Below are 22242 nucleotides of genomic sequence, written 5' to 3' on the forward strand. Positions count from 1 at the left end.
CCAACAACAACAACAACAACAACAACAACAACAACAACAACAACAAACCATGTGGGATCAGGATCTTCTTCCTGTCCGTCTGCCTCCATGTTGGCTTCTCCTCCTCCTTGCTCTCCTGTGATCTCTCTATCTGTCTCCCCAACTCCTAGTTCCACCTCCCTGTTCCTGTCCAATCACAGGCCTCCCACTGCCCTAATGTGATTGGACAGGGAAAATCCTGCAACAGAGGAGCTGAGAGTTCTGCATCTTCTTCTGAGGCCACTAGGAGAAGACTGACTTCCAGGCAGATAGGATGACAGTCTTAAAGTCTGCACCCATAGTGACACTACTCCAACAAGGCCACGACTCCAACTAGTGTCACTCCCTGGGCCAAGTATATACAAACCGCCATACCTACCCGCTCTGACATCCTTTCTCTCGTTACTATTTCCCCCCAGGGGAGGTTCCTTGACCACGATGATCTTTGTATCTTTGTCTTCTATTCCCATCAGTCGCCCTTCATATCCATAACACCACATGGTCCACAGAAGGCTTTCTGTGTTGAGTTTCCTTGTGAGAATTTGTTACTTCTTAGTCAGCATCTACGCTCTTCTGCTCTACGGAGCTCTCCTCAGCCCAGAAAAAGTTCCTAACCTCGGCCTCAGCAGCGCTAATTTCCTTACCCAATATTTCATAGTCTCCAAAGGGGCACGAATAATCACTGTGGACCCTTCTTTCTTACGTCTGTTCCATATATATATATATGCATACATATACATATACATATACATATACATATACATATACATATACATATACATATACATATACATATACATATACATATACATATACATATACATATACATATGGGGAGCATTGATATACAAAAGCCTTGTCCATCACCAGGAGTCTACTGACATCCCAGAGACATATGTCTGAGTTGAGACCCCTCCACTCTGAGCATTCAGACCTTTCTTGAGATTGGCTGCTCTCTTCTGCCTCCTCTGGTTTCCCATTAAGCTATGTGTTGCTGTTTATTCTCCACCAGAGAGCTGGGAGCTGCAACATACAGGCTGAGTTACATAGACATCTCAGACTTTCAGCCAAGTATTCCCTGGCTGGGAAATCTCACACGGATTTTAGTTTTATAGGTAATCTCTGGAACAGGAATTCTCCTAAAAAGTTTTTTTCATGAAATAGCTCTCTTAATCTTCAAAATTAAACAAATGCAAGCAATACTATTCAGACAATGTATTATCATATGCCATTTAATAGATATAGAAAATGAGGCAAAGGGGTTATATACTGCTCAGAATTTCCTGTTCACTGTGTGCTGAAACAGGGACCTAAAGGCAGTATCTCTAGGTCCAGCCTTTAGTTAATTAGTTCATATAGATGCCAGTTGGCACTAATATCAGGAGACCCAGTGTTATCAAGGTCCCTGTGAGAGGAGGGTTCTCATAGGCCAGGTAACAAGCAGAGTCCAGGTTACTGTGACGCTGGGACTGTAATGGTCACCTTAAGTCTCCAACATAAGTGTAGGTGGGCACAGGGTGTTTCTATTCACCGCCTGCTCTAAACCCTAACCATGGCAGTCATCTCTAATGAGGTGATTTTTAAGAAAGCTTAGCCTAGCATGTAAAATTGTCTTCAATATAGGCAGAAATTTGAGCTTCTTGATTAGACTGTTAGCATTTTTTTTAAGTGGAAGACTCAGAAAATTTATAAAGACATTTGATTTAATCCTATCCTTCATGGGGAAATGATGAATGGATTTTTTATGGTCTGACCTAAACCAATGATTAGAAAGGTCATATGCTTCCATTTACTAAATATTTCCTGTGAACAACCTGACCTGTGAATTTCTCTGAAGATACAGACAAAATTAAATGTCTTATTGGATTGAATTAAAGGTGACCCCATAATCAGGGGAGAGAGATTCAGAAAGCATTTTCTAAATCGCATGTGATTTACCAACATGTGGGATCTCTTCTCAAATTTATTTTTCCAAGGAGTTGGGCTCTTTCAAGGCAGAACAAAACTTAACAAAATTGTTATCAATGCCTCTTGGCAATACCAAGCACGATAAACAACTAAATAAATGTGTATTAACATGATGCATATTTGAGCTTCCCTGTTGAGACATCACATCCTCAAATATAAATAAAAATATTTTTTAAAGTGCATAAGTATTCTTAGCTGGGTGTGTGACACATGCCCATGATCCCAACACCCTGGGAAGGGTGAGGCAGGGAATTTGGGAAATGAGGCCAGCCTGGGCTACATAGCGAGAACCTTGTCTCAAAATAATAAATAAAATGTTAACACTGTTTATACAATTTATAATGTTTTGATGACCAAATCCAATGAAAGTAAAATTCTATAGTCACTGATTCTTTTGATGTGATAAAGTAAGTTGTGCTGTCTATATAAATATCCTTCTCAAGACTAGCGGGTATCTGGTCTGCATTCAGGTACCCCTGGGTAGTGGTTGTCTACAGCAGACTTGGGATGGGGTTACAGGAAAGCAAAAGTCTTCCTGGTAGGTCTTTCAAAATAGGAATAAGTTAAAGGAGTTAGCTCAAAGTCGAGAGGATGACTCAGAGGCCCCACTGGGTCTGGGGTTCCAAAGTCATCGCTGCCGGGCTGGTCCTCAGTGAACTTAATGATGGACATCTGGGTGGGCTCTGGGTTGGGAAGAGGAGTGTGGATTGGTCAGTTCTCAGGTGCTCCAGTCTCTTGGGACATAACTGGTAACACACTAGTATAGCATGTGATTAATGGGAGTGCCCAAAAGACAGCATGTCCAATCATGACACTCCTTTAGGACTGGCAATGGCTCCAACTCTACACTTGAGCACCCTAAATCTGCTATCTCCACATAGAATCACTATGCAGCTCTTGCACATAGAGGAATTCCTGAGACCTGCCTAGGGCTTTCACAGAAACCATTTCCAAAATAATTCGAAGCTACCATTTGGCTTTTTTCTTACCATGTTGACATTTGCCCTCATAGTGGAAATGCAGGGGTTGGGGATAAAGCTGCAGGAGTCTTAACACGAAGGTCACCAGACTAAGGACAGCACACTCCATCACCGTACCCAATGCAAACTAACTTGGTTAAATATCTTGCCTTTGAGTACAGTCTTGAGACTCTGCTGTGAGGCCACGGGAGGCAAGCCTGCAGTGCGTCTGTGCTTACTAAGTACATCAGCGGCCTTCAGAATAACGTGAGCTGGGCAGGAACCAACTGCTTTTTCATGAAAGACTATTTTTATTTCATGAAAGAATAATTCTCAAACTGTAGTTATTCAATCTTGGGTGCTTGGCAGACTTCTCTAGAAAATGAAAAAAAAAAAGTAAGCCTGTTCATTACAAAGAAATTGGAAATATTTGTTGCCAATGATAAAACGTGAGCTTTCAAGCAAAGACTTGGATTTTGGAAAACTTATATTCAGCACTATGAATCTGGAAGCCTCCCAGGGCATAAACGATTTTTTAGAAAGCTGATAGGCTATCCACAAATCTGTCCACATTTGGAAGATCTGCACAGTTCAAGGAACAAATATTTTCTGAGTGATCAATGCACAATGTCACAAAACCACACAGGCAGAAAGATCTACTCAAAGTTCAAAATCAACTGATGAGTTTTAATGTCACAGCCCGCTGACAAAGCTCCAGATCTCACAAGGCGACTGGCCATAATGAGGCCACCACTTGAGTTGATATAGTGAGATAAAGCATGTGCTGTTGTTAACACGTGATAAGTTTACTGTAAGTTGCATTTCTAAATGGGTCACATAGCAACAGGTAAGGGCCTAAGCGAACACAGACTCTGAAGGTCTTAATTGTTGATTGTAGGGCACCCCAGCGAGCCTCTGTGCATTCATGATCTCCATGCCTCACGTTTCTGAAGTTACTCCTGACTTTGCTCACTACCTCCCTTCCTTCTGCCACCATCATCATGTCCAGAAATTCCTGGTAGCTTTCAGGATACCCTGTCCCCAACTTAGGTTATACCCCTATTTCTACCATCTCCTTGAATGTCTTCTATGTTACCCAAATACATCAATTTTAAATTATTTTTTGAAAATCCAGTTGAGCAAATCTATTCCTGATTATCCTAAAAAGCGGGCCAGGAGTGCTAGACTGCTTTCTCATCTGGCTTATAGCCCATGCTATAGGCTCTTCAAGGAAAGAAATCATTTCCATCACCCTAACAAGTCTAGTGCAACAGTTGGCCTGGCTCCTAACACTGCTCATGCCCAATGCTCAAAACCCAGAAAGAGCCATTGAGAGGCGCATGTCATTTCCTTTTCCTGGCCTGATGTAATAGTCGGAGTCAAAAGTGAGCATTGCAGACGAAGCAGAGGAAAGACACTGTGGACAAACCAGTGGCCCTGCACTTTACACCTCAGCTACCCACTAGACATACTACACACACACACACACTCACACGTATACACATAATACATACATACATACATACATACATACATACATAGACATACAGTACATACACATATCTCCTTTTAACTAACATGAGTGAAAGACGCCCACTACAAATTTAGTCATGAGCCCTGTCCAGAGGAGACTACCCAGAGACTCATCCAGTTATAATGAAAGGTGAAACCATTGTTGGGGTCCAGGAACTGCCTCATAAGCCCCACAAAAACCAATCTCAGTCAGATGGGGATAGGTTTTTTTGAGCATTCCCCAGGACTGGTCCACCAGAGCCATGGTCCAGATTCAGGAACAGAACTACAAATCTGAGTTAAGATCCTACCGAGTTTTCAAGACCAAAATCTACAAACATCTGTGCCAAGATATTCCACAAGTCAGGATTTAGGAATAGGTGACTCCTTTAGGGACATGGCTTTGTTGTACACTGATCCTGCACCCATTGGTTGGGGTATTCAACTGTGGCAGGGGACTTGCCTTGTCTAACATTCTTGTCTTAACATGCCAACCAGGATGTCAGTAGCCCACATGCATGTCTCTTTCTGCCAAGTAGGAAGTCAGTTCCCAGGGAGGTCTTGGGAACTTAAACTTTACTGGACCACTACTCAAAATGGAAATTTTATTTCAAATTGTTTCTTATATTGATACAGGTGTCTCTTTTATGTTGGAGTCCATTCCAGGGGCAGTTTATACCATAAAAGCTTATATATAAGTACAGGAAGTGCCGTTGGGTATGGTTAGTTCAGGTCCAACCTTACTGTGGGTAATGACACAGAGAAGTTCTACTGACTTCTATTGTGATTGATTTCCAAAGGCACAGAACACAACAGAATATGTAATCAATCTTAGCATTAGAAAGTTTCCTAGTAACAGCAGAAACATGAATGGCAGACTAACCAGGTAACAGTTACCTAAGCCTACCATTTTACCTAGGCCTTAACATTCCATCTAACCCTAACATTTTACCTGGGTCCTAACAACTATGATGGTACTGCTCCTGAAGGCAGGACCCTTACATCAGTTTAAGATATTCTGCAACCTTGGGGCCAGGTGGTGCCCTGAAATGCCAGCCCAATCATCTGTAAAGTAAGATGTGAGGAGATGGGAGCAGGGTACGGGATGAATCGACTTGGTTTTGTTGATTCACATTGTAAATGGATTGTAGTGGAGAACTGCTGGAGCTATTCCATTCTTGGTAGCAAAAAAGTAAATAAAAGACTGGCAGAGGCGCTCTCCTGTCTTGACAGCCAATCCCATGGCACTAGTGTTTGAGGTCCTTTCTACCATTATCCATGTATGATGCTCTTGCTTTGACCAGAGACTAGGTACTGCTTTGTTCAGCAAATTCTATTGTGGATTTGGTCTAACACATGTATTATGTTAATTGGGTCCCCAAATTTACCCGGGAATCTGCACATCTACATGCTGAGGGTCCCTGTCCCTCGTTTGTTCTGATTGGTAAATAAAGTTGCCAGTGGCCAATGGCTGGGCAGAGAGACAGAGGCAGGAAGGACAGACTGCCATGCCAGGAGAGGAGTAAAGACCAGGCCTCAGAAGCACAGAAGAGAGAGAGAGAGAGAGAGAGAGAGAGAGAGCGAGAGAGCGCACCACTCATGTAAGAGGCAGGGAAGAGCGGCCCCAGCCTGTCCTCCATTGGGTGTAGGACAGCAGAGATGGAATATAGATTTTAGTAAGTAATAACTCAAGAAAATCGGAGGAGTGGTGTTAGCCACGTGGAGGTTTGGGAGTGTCCCAGCCATTGAGCTGTTTAAGGCATATTAAAACATGAGGCTGTGTTTGTGTGTCTTTTTTTTTTTAAAGATTTATTTATTTATTATATGTAAGTACACTGTAGCTGTCTTCAGACACTCCAGAAGAGGGCGCCAGATCTCGTTACGGATGGTTGTGAGCCACCATGTGGTTGCTGGGATTTGAACTCTGGACCTCTGGAAGAGCAGTCGGGCGCTCTTACCCACTGAGCCATCTCACCAGCCCTTGTGTGTCTTTCATTCAGGAACTGAGAACATTGAGGCGGGTAGTAAGGAATGGACACCACTGCCGCTGCCGCTGCCAGGTTGATTTGAGCAGGATTAACTGGCAACTACCACAAAATTCTGTTCCCCATCCTTTCCCTCCCTTAAAAAACAAAGGTAAGGCATATATTTTATAGAAGACCAAACAAAACATAAACAAACAAACCTTCAGCCTCTAGGCATCCATTTAGGTTACAATTTTTATTAACCAGTTGGAGTTACATTGAGTCCACTCAAGTGTGCTAAGGCAGGGAGCGTGCAGAAGTATTTTGTGTGTGGGAAGCAAACGTTAAATGACAGCTCACTGTTCTTTACTAATAATCAACCTTCCAAGCTCTACAATGAAAAGGGGCTCAAGAGTCAACTGAAGAAAGCTGCCACGTGTGGTTAGAGACTCGTGGCCTCCATTACCCCAACACCAGAACACGTGCAGCTTCCAAATAACCAACCACTTCCCCCACAGAGAAGGCAAATGCTTCACTAAGTAAGGAAAAGAGAGCATGCCACCCTCCACAGAGGACTCATCTAGCTGAAACAACTGGTTAATCTGTTCGGCCCAAGAAGCAGCTCAGAACTTATTACAACAATTGAAAAAGGCGCCAGGGGGCAAAGCTAAAAAATGAGAATGTGATTTCAAGAAAGCCCCCACTGCGACAGGAGAACTACTTCCCCACTGGGCGCTTAAGCGGCCCCTTTCTGACCAGCCGGCTCCCAAAGTACAGCGAGGGTGACAGGCTGAAGGCCTGTCCTCCAAAGGGACAGGCCATTCTCACTCAGCATCTGGCCAAAGCCCCAGGAGAACACTAATTTCTGACTGACTTTCATGTTCAAATGACAGTTACTTTATCCCCACATCAGGGAATGACAAAGTATTTGGACTCTGAGGAGTCACTTCTCTATGGAGAGATGGACTCCACAGAGTCATTTCAATTTACAAAATCTGGGCTTAAAGTTATTGGGGGGGGATCACATTTGTAAGATTTTTGCTCATGGCAAAGAACGACTTTTCAGGATAGAATCGTTTGCCATGGATGGGTTTAGTCTCGCCAATGGCATGGGTGGGCAGGGGATACTCAGGAAAGTCCAACCAAGACAAAAGGACCCGTTGGTTTGTGCAAATTAGATGTGATTCTTTTACACCACAGAGGCAGCTCGGAGAGACACTATGCGGCCATGTTGAAAGATGGGGGGGGGGGAGGGAATATGAAAGGAGGGGCATAGAGATGACTGACTCTCTCCATCATGTGCACACACACCATCCCAGGACTCCTGTAACTATAATGTCAACACTCTGCTGCTGTGTATGGTATTATGATCAACATATAGTTTTTATTTCATAGGACATGCCCACTATTGGAGGAGATTTTTTATTGGTGATCTACCTTTACAAAGCTCATTTAAAGTGCTTGACCTAAGGGAGTAAAATCTATAGGAACACGTTGAAATGGGACTAAAGCCTTGTGAGTCTAGAAGGTTGCGATGGTTCCTAGGTCCCACATAGCAAGCTGTAATGACCACGCATCCTCAGTGACCTTTTGACTGAACATTTAGTGACCATCTACATTCTGATAAACATTGAGCTCCACGCTTTAATACATTTCCAATTTTTCTCTCTGCAGCTATCTACACCAGATGAGATGGCAGCCTAGAGATGCTAGAGTAACTGCTTCAAGTCCAGAGCTACTAGAAAGCTTTGGGAGCCAGAGTTCATGTTCCTAAGCACAACTCATTGACTCCCTTTGGGTCTACGAAGACAGTAGTCTGTATTTCCTATGCTGTCTGAGCTTTTCAGTGTGATCAGGATCACATTCACTTGGTTTACAAGCCCCTTATGCTCATGAACCCCTCTGTAGGGGTTAAAGGCTGTGCCTGCTTTGGTCTCGTTGGCAAAGCATCATTAATTAGCGCCCATCCACCTGCATCAACCACAGCTATGGTTGACTTAACATCATTTGCCTGCCTGCTCCATGGCCAGTTTCACAGTCAGACAACTCAGTGTTTACCCTCCCTGACTTTTATTACTGTTTGTTTGGGGCAGTTATTGTGGATTTAACCACTCAGGAGGCTGACGCAGGACCACCAAGTTCAAGACCAACCTGGTTGACTTAGAATTTGTTTCAAAATAAAAAGTTAAAAGAGGGCTGGGGATATAGCTCAAAAATAGAATGCTGGTCTGGCATGTTTATGGCTTGTTCTAATTTTCTTTCTCTTGTGATACTGTCACCAAAACCCGTATGATACTATGACTAAGCACACTTAGAAGGGGACCCTCAGCTGAGAAACTGCCTACACCAGATTTGTCTGTAGGGCACTTACATAGTGGCTAATGGATGTAGGAAGAGCCAACTGTGGGCGGTGCCATTCTAGCCAGGTGGGCCTTGGCTATATAATGTCTCTGCTTCTCTTTTTGCTCCAGGTTTCTGCCTTACTTTTCTTCAGTGATAGACTGTGATCTGAAAGATGAAAGAAATATTTTCTTTCCTAACTTGCTTTTGGTCATGGTATTTATCACAATAAAAAACAAATTAAAACAGACCTTAAACATTCCAGATCGGGTCTAACTTTTGATCTGTAACCCCAGCCATCTTTCAACTTTTTATTTTGAGAAAAGTTCTAACTTGAGCATGTTGACCTTGAACCTGCCTCAGTGGTCCTTCAGCCTTGAAAGTAAGAGGCCTAGTTTATCTTCCCCATTTTATAGTAAAGCAAGTTGGGATCAGAAAGATTATAAAGACAGTCAGGTTTCTAGATCTTTAGGGAGTGTCTTAGTCAGGGTTTCTATTCCTTCTATTTCAAACATCATGACCAAGAAGCAGTTGGGGAGGAAAGGGTTTATTCAGCTTACACTTCCACATTGCTGTTCATCACTGAAAGAAGTCAGGACTGGAACTCAAGCAGGTCAGGGAGCAGGGGCTGATACAGAGGCCATGGAGGGATGTTCTTTACTGGCTTGCTTCCCTGGCTTGCTCAGCCTGCTTTCTTATAGAACCAAGACTACCAGCCCAGAGATGGTCCCACCCACAAGGGGCCTTTCTCCCTTGATCACTAATTGAGAAAATGCCTTACAGCTGGATCTCATGGAGGCATTTCCTCAACTGAAGCTCCTTTCTCTGTGATAACTCCAGCTGTGTCAAGTTGACACGAAACTAGCCAGTACGGGGAACTTAGGATAAAGCTTCTCCTTATCATTATTAGGTGACATCCAGCAGCCAAATAACTGCTAGAAAATGAAGATTCATGTCTGATTTATAACTGGCAGCCTGGCAGCAGCTCCAGATTTTTCTGTGACTTGGGAAGAGTCACTCGGGAACCCACACAGCACAACAAGCTATTAGGCAGAGATGCAAACTGCACAAATACAGAATCCCTCTTCCCTTGTCATTCTCTAATCTTATTTCATGATGGTGTCAATCAAAAATGTCTGCTAAATGGGGCTTCAAATTTATCTGCAATATGCGACTTCCCGAGAATCCCAGGGTGCCAGGGTTGCTGTTGTACTCTTTCTTGGGCTAGATGGTTTAGTTCTCTTCTCTGTGACTTATGGGAATAGGGGCTTTCTGGGAACTGAGACATATGAAATGGCATCAAACCCTTGTGGCAAACAGTCTGAAAACACACAGTTGCCATGTTAGCGTCTAACGATGTAAAGTACTAACCGGATGTGCCCATCACCTGTCTGAGTTCTAAACGTCAAATATGTCACACAACTCTGCCCTACAAAGTTGTTTAGAACAACCACGAAAGAATTATGTTTTAAAATGATGTGTGTGGGTGGGGTGGGGGTTTGTGTGAGTGCAGGTACTGATGGAGCCCAGAAGCTGGCATCAGGTCCCTTGGAGCTGGAGTTACAGCTGGCTGTGAGCCGTCACACGGGTGCCGAGAACTGAGCTGAGGTTCTCTGTAAGAGCCTATGTACTCTATCAATGGCCCACCTCTCCAGGCGCTCAGATGGCTAGTTTTAATGTTTTCTTTTTATGTAATTTTCAGTTATAGAGTTCTCAGAATAGTGGAAATAGCTTTGTCTCTCCTCAGATTTGTCAGTTATTAATGCTTTTCTCCATGTGCTTTGCAGCATGCTGCTTGTCCTGAACTCCGTTTAGGATGATACTTTGTGGAGATCTGGTCTCTTTATCCATAAACACGTCAGAGTATATTTCCTAAGAACACAGCTTTCTGAGTAAGAAAATATTTTTTTCCATCAAAATTAAAAAATTAACATGTAAGCCAAGCAGAATAGATTGAAAATGGCAAGTATAAAGAAAAGTACATTGCTTATTCCTTCCGAGAGAAGACACTTCGGGCTCTCTTGCTACCAGGCTATCCCTAGACCTTGCCATAACTCCTGACACGTAGGGGATGCTCACACAAGCCTATTAACTTTGTAAAGTAGAATTTCATGGGACGTTTCATAATGTGAATTTCTCCTAAAATAAGTCAAAAGCAAAACCAGCAATAGAGGCAGCCATTTCTTTATTACCTGCAATTAGTCATTTGCATGGTACAAAGGGGTGAAAAGTTCCCGATGCATGATTTGGATGAATTGATTTTTAAAGATTTTACTTTTATTATTTTCACTGTGTGTGTGCACATACATGTGTGTGTATGCACTCCTGTGCATGTATGTGTGCACACACAGGCACCTACTTGAGTATAGGTGCCTACAAAATCTGGAAGACAACACTGGATTCCTTGTAGCTGGAGTCACCGAAGGCTGTGATACAGGTGCTGGGGAGTCCTTTACCAATGACCTGCATCTCAGGTTCTGGGGCACGCCTTCTCACAGAGGACACTGTCCTCGAGGCCGTCTCTACAAGTAGCGGTTTCTGATGTACTCCCGGTACATGGCAGTGTCCTCTTTGCCAAGGGGCTGCATGATACCTTGGCTAGCTTGGATATGGGCCTGGAAGATCTCTGTAGACTTTCTGTCTACTCTTGGAGGCTGAACTTCATAGATGTTGTCTTGCGAGAAAGCTGAGATGGGAGTTCTGTAAAAGAGGAAAGACAGGGCTGGGTTATGGAACTTCTCACCACAACATGGGCTTCACCAACCAAGGGCAGCCTCTGCAGTTGTTACTTCCTGGGAGGCCGAAGGATAGAAGCTGTCCCTGATACCCAGGCAGGGCAGAGGTTCTGTCCCTTATAGAATGTCAGCGCTATAGTTGCGTATCCTGCTGGCTCCCACTGGAAGAAGCTTCAGGTGCTGCTATACCTACGTTTTGTTCCTTGTCCTTGCAGGCTCTTGTTTTGTTTTGTTTTATTTTTTGTTTTTGTTGTGTGTTGTAGTGATAATTCTTGCCAATGAGTTTATGGCAGTAAAATGTCTGCTCAGTGCCGTGCCTGGCCCAATACAAGCATTCAGTAAATAGGATCACGGTTTAGGTATAATTCCTTACTGAAGTTCCAAAATTCTAAAAGCTTTGACAACCAAAAGCTATACTGCCTGAGACTTCCAGCTGACCTAAAACACCCTGCTCTCAGTTCTTTCCCATTCTCTGACATGCAAATGTTAACATGTCATACATCAGACAAGGCCTCAGATCTTACTGGGGAGATTATAGGAGGTGACTATATCTTGGGGTGCTAATACCCACTTTTTAATTCTACAGCATATCTGACCTCTGTTTTTAAGGTAAGGAACTGTGAATCTGTGACAGACAGTCCCCTCCTTTCTGAAGCACCAGAGAATAAGCCCCCCAGCCCTGCGCCTTGACAGCAGCACAAAGGAGCTGGCCCTGGAAATGTGGGTGTGGTGAGCAGGCCCCAAGAGCACGAGAACAGGAGAGCTGACCCTGCCTCCTGTCAGTGGTAGCATCAAGTGGCCTAGCCTGAGCAGTGCTGGAGAGCTTTCTCTGGTGATGCAGATAAGGGAGCTAGGGGAGGGATCTGTGGTTAGCAGTGGACATCGGAAGCAGCTGGAATGTTAGCATTCTTCTGGAAACTGGGCAGTGTGGTAACATGGAGGACAGGAGAAACTGTTCAAGAGCTCTGTCTTCATAGCATGTGCTGCACTTAGATGTGGACTTTTCTTACTCCTCTAGAACGCCACTAAGGCACAGACTATGGGGATGGATGGCTCAGTGGGGAAAATGCTGGCTCTGCAAGCAAGAAGGCCACAGGTCAGAGCCCTAGAACTCACATAAGTGCCAGGTGGGCATGGACACACAGGTCCAGCTTTGGAAGGACAAGACAGGGGACCCCAGAGCAAGCTGGCTGGCTGTAGCAGTGAGCTCTGGTTTTGATTGTGAGCTCCTGCCTCAAAGAATAAGGTTGACGAGTGATCAAGGCAGATTCCTGATCCCAACCTCAGGCTTCCACATACACGTGCACATGTATGTGCATACCTGCACATACACATGTGTCCCCACACATGCAAACATGCATATACATAAGCTTATACACGAACAAAAGAGAGAGAGAGAGAGAGAGAAACAAAAAGAAAGAGGGCTGAAGAGATGGCTCAGCACTTAAGAGCACAGACTATTCTTCCAGAGGTCCTGAATTCAATTCCCAGCAACCACATGGTGACTCACAACCATCTGTAATGAGATTTGATGCCCTCTTCTGGTGTGTCTGAAGAGAGCAATGGTATACATATACATTAAATAAATAAATAAATAAATAAATAAATAAATAAATCTTTATAAAAAAAAACAAAAGAGGGAGGGAGGAAGGGAAGGAGGGAGGGAAGAAGGAAGGGAGGAAGGAAGGCAGGCAATCGAGGTGGCTCACTGAACTTCACCTTTGTGTACAACACACACTATCCCATGATGACTGGACTTTATAGGACATCTCATTGAAATAAAATAAAACTGGAAGAGATTAGTCATTTAAGAAGCTAAGATTTTTGGGTTTTGGTTGTTTTTTTTTTTTTTTTCATCTCAAGATAATGAGTTTCAATTCAAATTTGGCATACAGTTTATGATACACATGCACTCTAATTTTAAAAGCATCCTAATGATTTCACATAATCTTAGACCAAATCCTTACAAAAGTAATAAAACTCAAGTACAGAGTGGTTCATTTAAGGCTAAAATACTAAAGGTGGGCTGGGGAGATGGCTCAATCAGTGAAGTGCTGCAGAGATGGCTCAGTCAGTGAAGTGTGGGGAGATGGCTCAGTCAGTGAAGTGCTGGGGAGATGGCTCAGTCAGTGAAGTGCTGGGGAGATGGCTCAGTCAGTAAAGTGCTGGGGAGATGGCTCAGTCAGTGAAGAGCTGGGGAGATGGCTCAGTCAGTGAAGTGTGGGGAAATGGCTCAGTCAGAGAAGTGTGGGGAGATGGCTCAGTCAGTGAAGTGTGGGAAGATGGCTCAGTCAGTGAAGTGTGGGAAGATGGCTCAGTCAGTGAAGTGTGGGAAGATGGCTCAGTCAGTGAAGTGTGAGGAGATGGTTCAGTCAGTGAAGTGCTGCAGAGATGGCTCAGTCAGTGAAGTGCTGCAGAGATGGCTCAGTCAGTGAAGTGCTGCAGAGATGGCTCAGTCAGTGAAGTGTGGGAAGATGGCTCAGTCAGTAAAGTGCTGCAGAGATGGCTCAGTCAGTAAAGTGCTGCGGAGATGGTTCAGTCAGTGAAGTGTGGGAGATGGTTCAGTCAGTGAAGTGTGGAAGATGGCTCAGTCAGTAAAGTGCTGGGAAGATGGCTCAGTCAGTGAAGTGCTGGGGAGATGGCTCAGTCAGTGAAGTGTGGGGAGATGGCTCAGTCAATGAAATGCTTGCCACACAAGGATGGCGGCCTGAGTTTAAAGCCTCAGTTAAAGCTGGATGTGGTGATGCGTAACCCCAGCCTAGTACATAGCCAGTGTTGTAACAGTTCAGAGACAGGCAGATCCCTGCAGCTAACTGGTCAGTCAATGGGTGAGCCCCAAGAAAAGCAAGGTGCAGAGCAACTGAAGAAGGCTCTCAATGCCAACCTCTGGCCTTACACTCATGTGCAAACCTGTACAAACATCTGTCTCTGTCTCTTTGTCTCTTTCTCTCTCTCACACACACACACAAACAGAGAGAGAATGAGGGGGTAAGGGAGGAATGAAAGGCAGGAGGGGAAGAAAGAAGAAGAGCCAAGTTAAAGGAATTTGGAGACAGATTTAAATCTCATTGTATGCCAGCTGGCAGGACTGTGTTTCACAGGACAGATACAGGGCTACTGAATGTCTGTGCTTAACACATTATTATGGCGGGTGGTTGAGATAATACACAAATCTATTCATAATTTTGCCTCAGAACAATACTGGAGCTCTACAGTTAATTTAATTCAAGATGAGCAGTAAGGATTCTTTAATGGCTGGTTGTATTCAGTGCCAAACCATTTTAAGCAGGCCCTTCTATAAAGTGGCTCCATTAGTCTTCAGAGATAGCCATCACACAGCCTACATTAGTCCAGTGTCTGCTCCTCTCAGAGCTCTTACACATACATCCTGACATTTAGCTTTCACATCTGCTTTGGAGGAGGGAAGCACAGTTTTACCTGCTCTAGCGGTCAGACGCGCTAGCTATTTGTAAAGCTGAACTGATGGCCCCTGTTCTCTCTTTGACCCTTGACCTCTGCATAGAACCGCATGTGCATAACATTCCTGGCAAGAATAAGCAGATATCTCAAAGACACCGTCTGGGAACTAAAACCTTAGACCAGCAGGGGAAGAGACCCTGCCGTCCCAGGGGTGGCAGGGCCAGGGCAACACAAACAGGACCATGCACTCTACCCAACAACTTGGACTTCTTATCAAGAAATAAACTGGGAGTCCTCCCTCTGCTTCTCAGAACCAGATCCACTGAAAGCAGGCTCACAGAAATAATGACAAACTCTATGGACAGGGCATGCCAACCCCAGCTGGCATGGCTTTATCAAGCAGCAGGTAGGTCCTCCCGTGGTCCCAGTGCTACATTGAACAATAAATCTCTGATGTTGAGATAGTCCCTGCTGCATCTGAGTCAGAATAAAGCTCAAGATATCCCCAGGACTGCTGGGGTAACAGGGGGCAAGAAGAAATGGATTCACAAAGAACCACTGTTTCCTGATCCGGTCACAGGGAGCCCCTCATAGACCTAAGCTGGAGTTCTGTGTGGCCCAAAGACTCTCGACTCCTGCCGCAGACTAAGTCAGAACATCTGATGGAGAGGGCAGCTGCTGAGCCCGCGGGACGATTCTAACATCTAGGAACGCTTGCCAGCTTCTGGTCTGTCATGGCCACCATCAGTTATATAGATGAGACATGTAGAATGCTAAATATGAGCTTGCTTGAATTCTTACGGTGATGGGAATCAAACCAAGGACCCTGGACACCTTAGGCAAACATACTACCACTCAGCCATACTCTAACTACTTAAACTGTTTTTCTTTTAACTTTTTATTGCTTCAGTTTCACATTGTGTAGCCGAATCCCACTCACCTCTCCCTTCCTTCTTATCCACCCTTGCAACCTCCCCACAAAAGAAAAAAAAATAAACAAAACATAAAAACCATCTCATCCAGGGAGTTGTAGTGTGTCACAAGTGTTCCACAGTATACGCTTCTGTCCACACGTCTTTAATTGCAAACATTCATTGCAATGAGTCATTGGTCTGGTTTGAGGTCTCTGGCTTCTGCTACACTATCAGGACCAGCTCTTTCACTCGCTCCAGCAGTGCACAGATGGAGTACATGTTGGTGTGGGTCAACTCCAGGACCGGGATCTGGGCCTGAGTGGTAGCTGAGGTGGTCAGCCCGCCAGTTGCCCTGAGCCCACACCACCAGGGTGAACTTTCCTGCACTGCCTGGCTGGCTCACCCAGTACTGTAGCTGGCAGGGGGCAAGGCCAGCTCTCCTGCTTTCATACCCTCAGGGGTAGCTCAACCACATCCATGCCACCTTATGTGGCAGGGACAGCTCTCCCATGTTCACCCATGCTCCCACCACCAGGGCCAGCTCTACTGTGCCAAGTGAGGTGCAGGGCCCTGCTCTCCCAAGTACCAGAGCCAGTAAGGGACAGAGCCAGCTCTTCCTAGCCCTTCAACATCAACCTGGTCCCAGACCATGGCCAACTCAGACCAGGGACTTTCATAGGGTCTTTAGTTGGTAATCTGAGCCATGGACATGGCCTTTAGCGGCACTACAGGCAGAGACTTCGCCGTGGCCTCAGGTGTCAGCCCAGGCTACTCACAACTCTCTCCACCCTCCCCTCCCAATTCCACTCCTCTTCATAGAGCTCAAACCACCCCACTTGTCTTTCTCTCCCCTCTGTCCACCACACACTTGCACACTGTGATGGCTCCTGCTGTGGGCAGGACACACAGCTGCCAGGGACCTGGGGGTCTTCTGCTCACACACACTGTGGGCGGGCCTCTGGGTGTCCCCTAAACACTCATATCTTGTGGCAGCAGGCTGGCCAATCTTATTATGTAGCCCAGGCTAGCCTCAGATGTCTGAATGCAGGAATTACGGGGGCATACCATTATGTCTGACTCAAACAGACTACCAAACTTCTGATCCTACTCCTTCTGTGTCCCAAGTGTTGGGAGCACAGAACATGAGGTTTCTTTTAAATGACAAAATACCACTAGCCCTACATTGGAGGGCACAGCTTAATGCTTAATTATAAAGACATGAACAACAATAATAGGTTCAGCTCTGATTTTCTAATGAGATTTTATTTATTTATTTATTTATTTAATTTACTTCTCAAATGACATATGCATTTATGAGGTGGGAAAGAAAACAAAATCCATACCACTCAGAGGCTGTTAGACAGAGACGGAGTGAAGTTAAAGACCAGCACAGACAGACAATCTCTTATCACAGTGGTAGCACTGGGTGCCAGATTAAAACAAAACAAAACCATCAAAACTAGCATTTAAATACCACACACTGTAGAAATGGTGAGACAAATTTCTTTTATGGATTCCAGTAGAGAGACCTAGCTTATTAGATGACAAAAAGTAAATAAAAGTAAAAAAAAAAAAAAAAAATCAACACTTGTCTCCTGGGCATGAGCAGAGGGAATTTAGCTTTAAGCTCCTCACAGCCTCCAAGGGAGAAGACCTATTGCCCCGCACTCAAATGCCAGTTGTATTTTTGGACATAAAATATTATAATTACATTGCAGCGGGTTCTGTATTTCCCCCCAAGGAATGGTGCAGCCTTATTTAGAATAATATATTTACCCATTCGTTTCCGAGCTGCTTAACACACATCGCTCGGTGAGCACTGATGACATTCACCCTTAACTGCAGCTCTCACAGCAGAAGAGAAACACTCCAGGCAGAAATTCATTAGACACACTAGATGGTTTTAAGGAAACCCCTCACTGGTGCCCTTCAATGCTCTTTGTTCAGTGGGGCTGCTTTTAACACAGCCATTTCTGATAAAAAAGAAAAAAAAAAAAAAACCTCTACCTTATACTCAAATGCGGAACTAATGTTTGAGCCCTTTAGAGTTTAATCCCTGCTAAGACGACTTTTCTGGCTTGCATGGATTGAATAACCAGTAAATGTTCACTGGCTTGGGGCTGAGATGTTTTCGGAATTCGGTGACATGATGTGGACTCATGGTTAGCCGTTAAACTACTAGACAAAATTTGGTGGTTAAACGACTAGACAACACTTACATAATTTTAAGAATTGCATTATGTGATGCTTTTTGGTATGTTAAAATCGTATCCCCTTGCTTTGATCAGTATTTTGGCATACTTCAAACCTTATGTAGCATTTTCAGAATATCTAGTAAGAGTTTGACTCATAAGATCCATTTCCCTTCCCAGTGCTCTGTCTGTTGCTACTAAAACTTTCAGTTTCTCCCACAAAGTTCACCCCCCTCCTCTACCTCATCATCAACATCATTGCCATCATTGCCATCATCACCATCATCATCTCATCACACGCTTCCTTGTTGACCACATCTTAGCCAGAGGACCGAGATATTACGCTGAGGAACAGGAGGTAGTTTTGCCTTATTCTTTCTAGGAGAAAACCCTCATCAGGTCAAAACTATAATTTGGGTATACTAAGACACGTAAGACACATATGCTATATTGAAGCTATATATACTTTGGCAAGCGCCTTAGTGATCCACCTTTGTTGTGAGCTCTGCCTTCTTTCGCAGTCTCCATCAGGAGCTAAGGGCTCTTATCATCTAACTGCTGATGCTGTGCGATGGCAAACACTTCCAACCAGAGCTTTTCCCAGTCCTCGGCATCCTCAGGGATGCCAGCCTTTGGTTTGTGGAAACTGTTTGCACACTTTCCGTGATATCAATTGCATCTCTCCAGTTCTTTCATCAAAGTGTTATATCTTTCCAACACGGCATTCATACTTTGCAGCCTAGTCTTGAGTCTACCAAGGTGATAAAGTGAAAATATGTTCAGTTCTCTTAAAAAAAAAAAAAAGTGTCTGCATCTGGCTCACATTCCAAGGGTCAGAATATAGATACCTTGATCCAAAATGCAGCTCTCAAAGTGCCCTTGTACAATATGGCAGCAATTAGCCATGTGACAATTTAAATTTACCCTAAATTGATTTAAATTAAGTATACTTAAGATGGTTTTCAGTATCATTTGCCACTTGACAAGTACATGACGGCCACAGGTGGCCAATGGCCTCTGTGTAAGGAAGTGTAGAAGTGTAGAAGTGTCCCAGCATTAATGTAGGACACTATGTGTGGTATGATTCTGGTGTTACTGTAGGACGCAATGTGTGGGGTGCTGTCCTAGCATGTCTTTACTGTTCTGTTTCTCCTAGAAACTCCTGGTTGGTACTTTTGTCTCCGTGAGCCGTCACCCTCATATAAATGTGACTCGCACGGCAGTAATGCCATTCAGTCCCTAACTACACTGCTTCCCTGCTCTCCTCTGCTCACTCAGTGCTACGATTCACAAAACTGTAATGCTCTATTCTCCTTGTCATGTCACCAGATGAATCCCTGTTCCCCTTCAGAGTGACACTCTTAAAACCTTATAAGCACACAGCCTTAAGCACTGCCTGAGCTTCGCCTTGCTGCAGCTGTCATTCTTACAGGGTCCACATTGGCCTGTCCTTGTCCAGTGGGGACTTCTTCAGGCTTACCAAGTCCTTCTTAAGGACCCCACTTTTCTCCAAGAGCTTTCTTGCTATCTGGATCAACGACAAGTTTCAGTTTCATTGTATATGTGTCCCAACATGAGCCCAGAGTCAGCAACTTCTTCCAGGAGCCTGGGTTCCTCTTAGTGGGAAACTGACATTCTAAGACTACAATGTAAGTCTAGAAATTCTCATTATCAAGCCTGTGTCTGTGTGTGCATGTGCGTACGTATGTATGTATATGTATGGCTACATGGGTGTTCATGTGTGTGCTTGTGCACACCAGTGTGCATGGGTGTATGTATGTGCATATTCATGTATATGCATGCGTGTGTGTACGTGTGTACACATGTGGATACTTGTGTGAATGTGTTTGTGGGTGTGTGAGTATGTGTGTGCATGAGTGCATGTGTTTGTGAGTGCATGGGTGCATGTATGTGCACTCGAGTGTGTATGTGTGCATGCACATGTGTATATTTGTGTGTGCATGTGTGTGTTTACATTTATGTGGGTGTGAGGGGTGTGAGTGTGGACATGGGTGTGTGTATGTGTGTGTGTGTGTGATGTCAAGGACAATGAACAAAAGAGGATGGTAGAATTTATAAATATTCATGCTTTCTTTGGTTTATCTCATAGTAAACACACAAGAGCCTCAGAATAACACTGCTAATGGTATCCGCATCATATGCTCCCTGAGAACAGATTTCATTCATGCACACTCTTCCTGCCTCAGCTTGTTCAGAGCTGCAGTACATACAGTAAGGCACACATTTCACCACAGAGCTATGGCGTCTTAGCCTCTCCCTTTAGCCCTTTATTTTATCTCTGCAGAGAACCATGGTTTATTTTATATCAGTGTTTATGCTAATCAGTTTCCTGTCACTGTGACAAAATAATTGGGATAATCAGCTTAAAATGAGAGGAAGGTTTACTTTGGTTCACAAGTTTGAGGGTATTAATCCATGGTCTCTTGGTCCATTGCCTTTGGGCCTGCAGTGAGGAGTATGCCCGGGTAGGAGCGAATGGTGGGAGCAGCTATGATACAGAGAGGAAGAGGAGAGGGGAGAGCCATGCTTTTGATGACCTAACATCCTTATGCTCGGCCACTCCTTACGGGCACCACTGCCTCTCTGTAGTGCCACCAGCTGGACCTTAAAACATGGGCTTTTGGGGTCACCTGTCTAAGCCACAGGAATGTTTCTAGTCATGTTGTCTAAAGCTCATCTCTACTATGCCCATGCAAACAATACTCCGTGGGCTCCTACTGACAATGAGATCTAGTTTTACACTAAAAGCATAAGCTATTAATGGCTCACGCATTCTTCTCTTGAGCGTTAGAAACACATTACTCTTTTTTTTTTTTCCTGGTATTAAGTACTATGCCCACTACACCTTGCAGCAACCTAAGCTTTCCATAAGAAGTCTTTCTGTATAGATGCCTAAAGGATATTTTCCCCTTCTGGTTACAATGCATCTGGTTCTAGCCAGTACAGGCCATACTCTCAGGTCATTGGTGTGCTCTTACCACACCGACACTGAAGGAAAGTTGCAGTCCAAGAGAGACTTTTCCTTCTGCTTCACTGTCCTAGTGGTTCCCTCTCTTTTAAAGATGCCAGTTTATCCACATTAAACTTTTGCCTGTTGTCAGCATTTAACACTTTAAATCTTCTGTCTTTTGTTCTGAATTTAATAGGTATTATTATTATTATTTATAGGTGTTTATTTGTATTTTAGCTTATTTTGAATGGGCATGTTGGTTGTCTATGGGATGTTTATAGGCTCCATGTTCTCTTGTTCAAATAACTTTCTGTAGGATGGCCTCTGGCACTCTCCTGATGCACTCTGCGAGCTCCCCTGAGCCCACAGTGGGAGGGGAGGCTCAGGAGACTTCGCTAACTCCACAGGACTCCCTTTTCTTGTTTCATCAATATGTACCAAGGCATGTCAGCTTGCCCTCTGAGACTTCCTTTGTGTAAATTCTTGCATCTTTTTATTTCTTTTTGGTTTTTGTGGAAGGGTCTCATGTAGCCCAGGCTAGCCTTGAACTTGCTATGTAGCCTTGAATGCTCAATTCTTCTGCTTTCATCCCAAGTGCCAGGATGGCAGGCATGTGTCTCTGCCTGGCTCCCTCATCTTTGCTGCCAATGTCCTCCTCAGTGTCGACACAGCAACAATTTCTCCTTAGACTGTCAGCCATGGAGGAGAGGAGCTGTGGTTATTTGGTTTCAAGAGTTTAAGTGATCTGCTCAGCTACAACCCCTTTGAGAGTTCATCAAGGGCAATGGACAATCTGGCACTGAGTTGGTTAAGCCCCTCCCTGAAGGAGCAGCTACTCTCATTGTCTTAGTTGGGGTTTTCCTGCTGTGAGCAGACACCATGACCAAGGCAACTCTTATAAGGAAGCATTTAATTGGTGCTGGATTACAGTTCAGAGGGTTACCCCACGGACATCATGGTGGGAAGCATGGTGGCATGGTGCTGGAGGAGCTGAGAATTCTACATCCAGATCAGCAGGCAGCAAGAAGAGAGAGTGAGACACTCGCCTGGCTTGAGCATCTGAAACCTCAAAGCCCACACCCTGAGACACACTTCCTCCAACAAGGCCACACATCCTAATATTGTCACTCCTTATGGGCCTAGGGTGGCCATTGTCATGCTCACATCATGTGCAGTAGGTACCTGTATTCTTAGATCCTCCAATTCTGAGCTCATCAGAGTCCCCAGTGCTCTGCACAAACCCTGGCAT

General features: G+C 44.4%; 1 protein-coding gene across 1 annotated transcript in view; it reads right to left on the reverse strand.

Annotated features, from left to right (window-relative positions):
• Positions 1 to 10916: 10916 nt before the first annotated feature.
• Fig4 (FIG4 phosphoinositide 5-phosphatase) overlaps positions 10917 to 22242 on the reverse strand; it is a 121027-nt gene continuing 109701 nt past the window's right edge. The window contains exon 23 of the mRNA XM_021173871.3: positions 10917 to 11461. Within this exon, the coding sequence (XP_021029530.1) occupies positions 11284 to 11461 (178 nt within the window). The 3' untranslated portion in view covers positions 10917 to 11283. The remainder of the gene's footprint in view (positions 11462 to 22242) is intronic.

Source organism: Mus caroli, unplaced genomic scaffold (assembly GCF_978045245.1).
Source record: "Mus caroli unplaced genomic scaffold, Mus_caroli_1 scaffold_9, whole genome shotgun sequence".
NCBI lineage: Eukaryota > Metazoa > Chordata > Mammalia > Rodentia > Muridae > Mus > Mus caroli.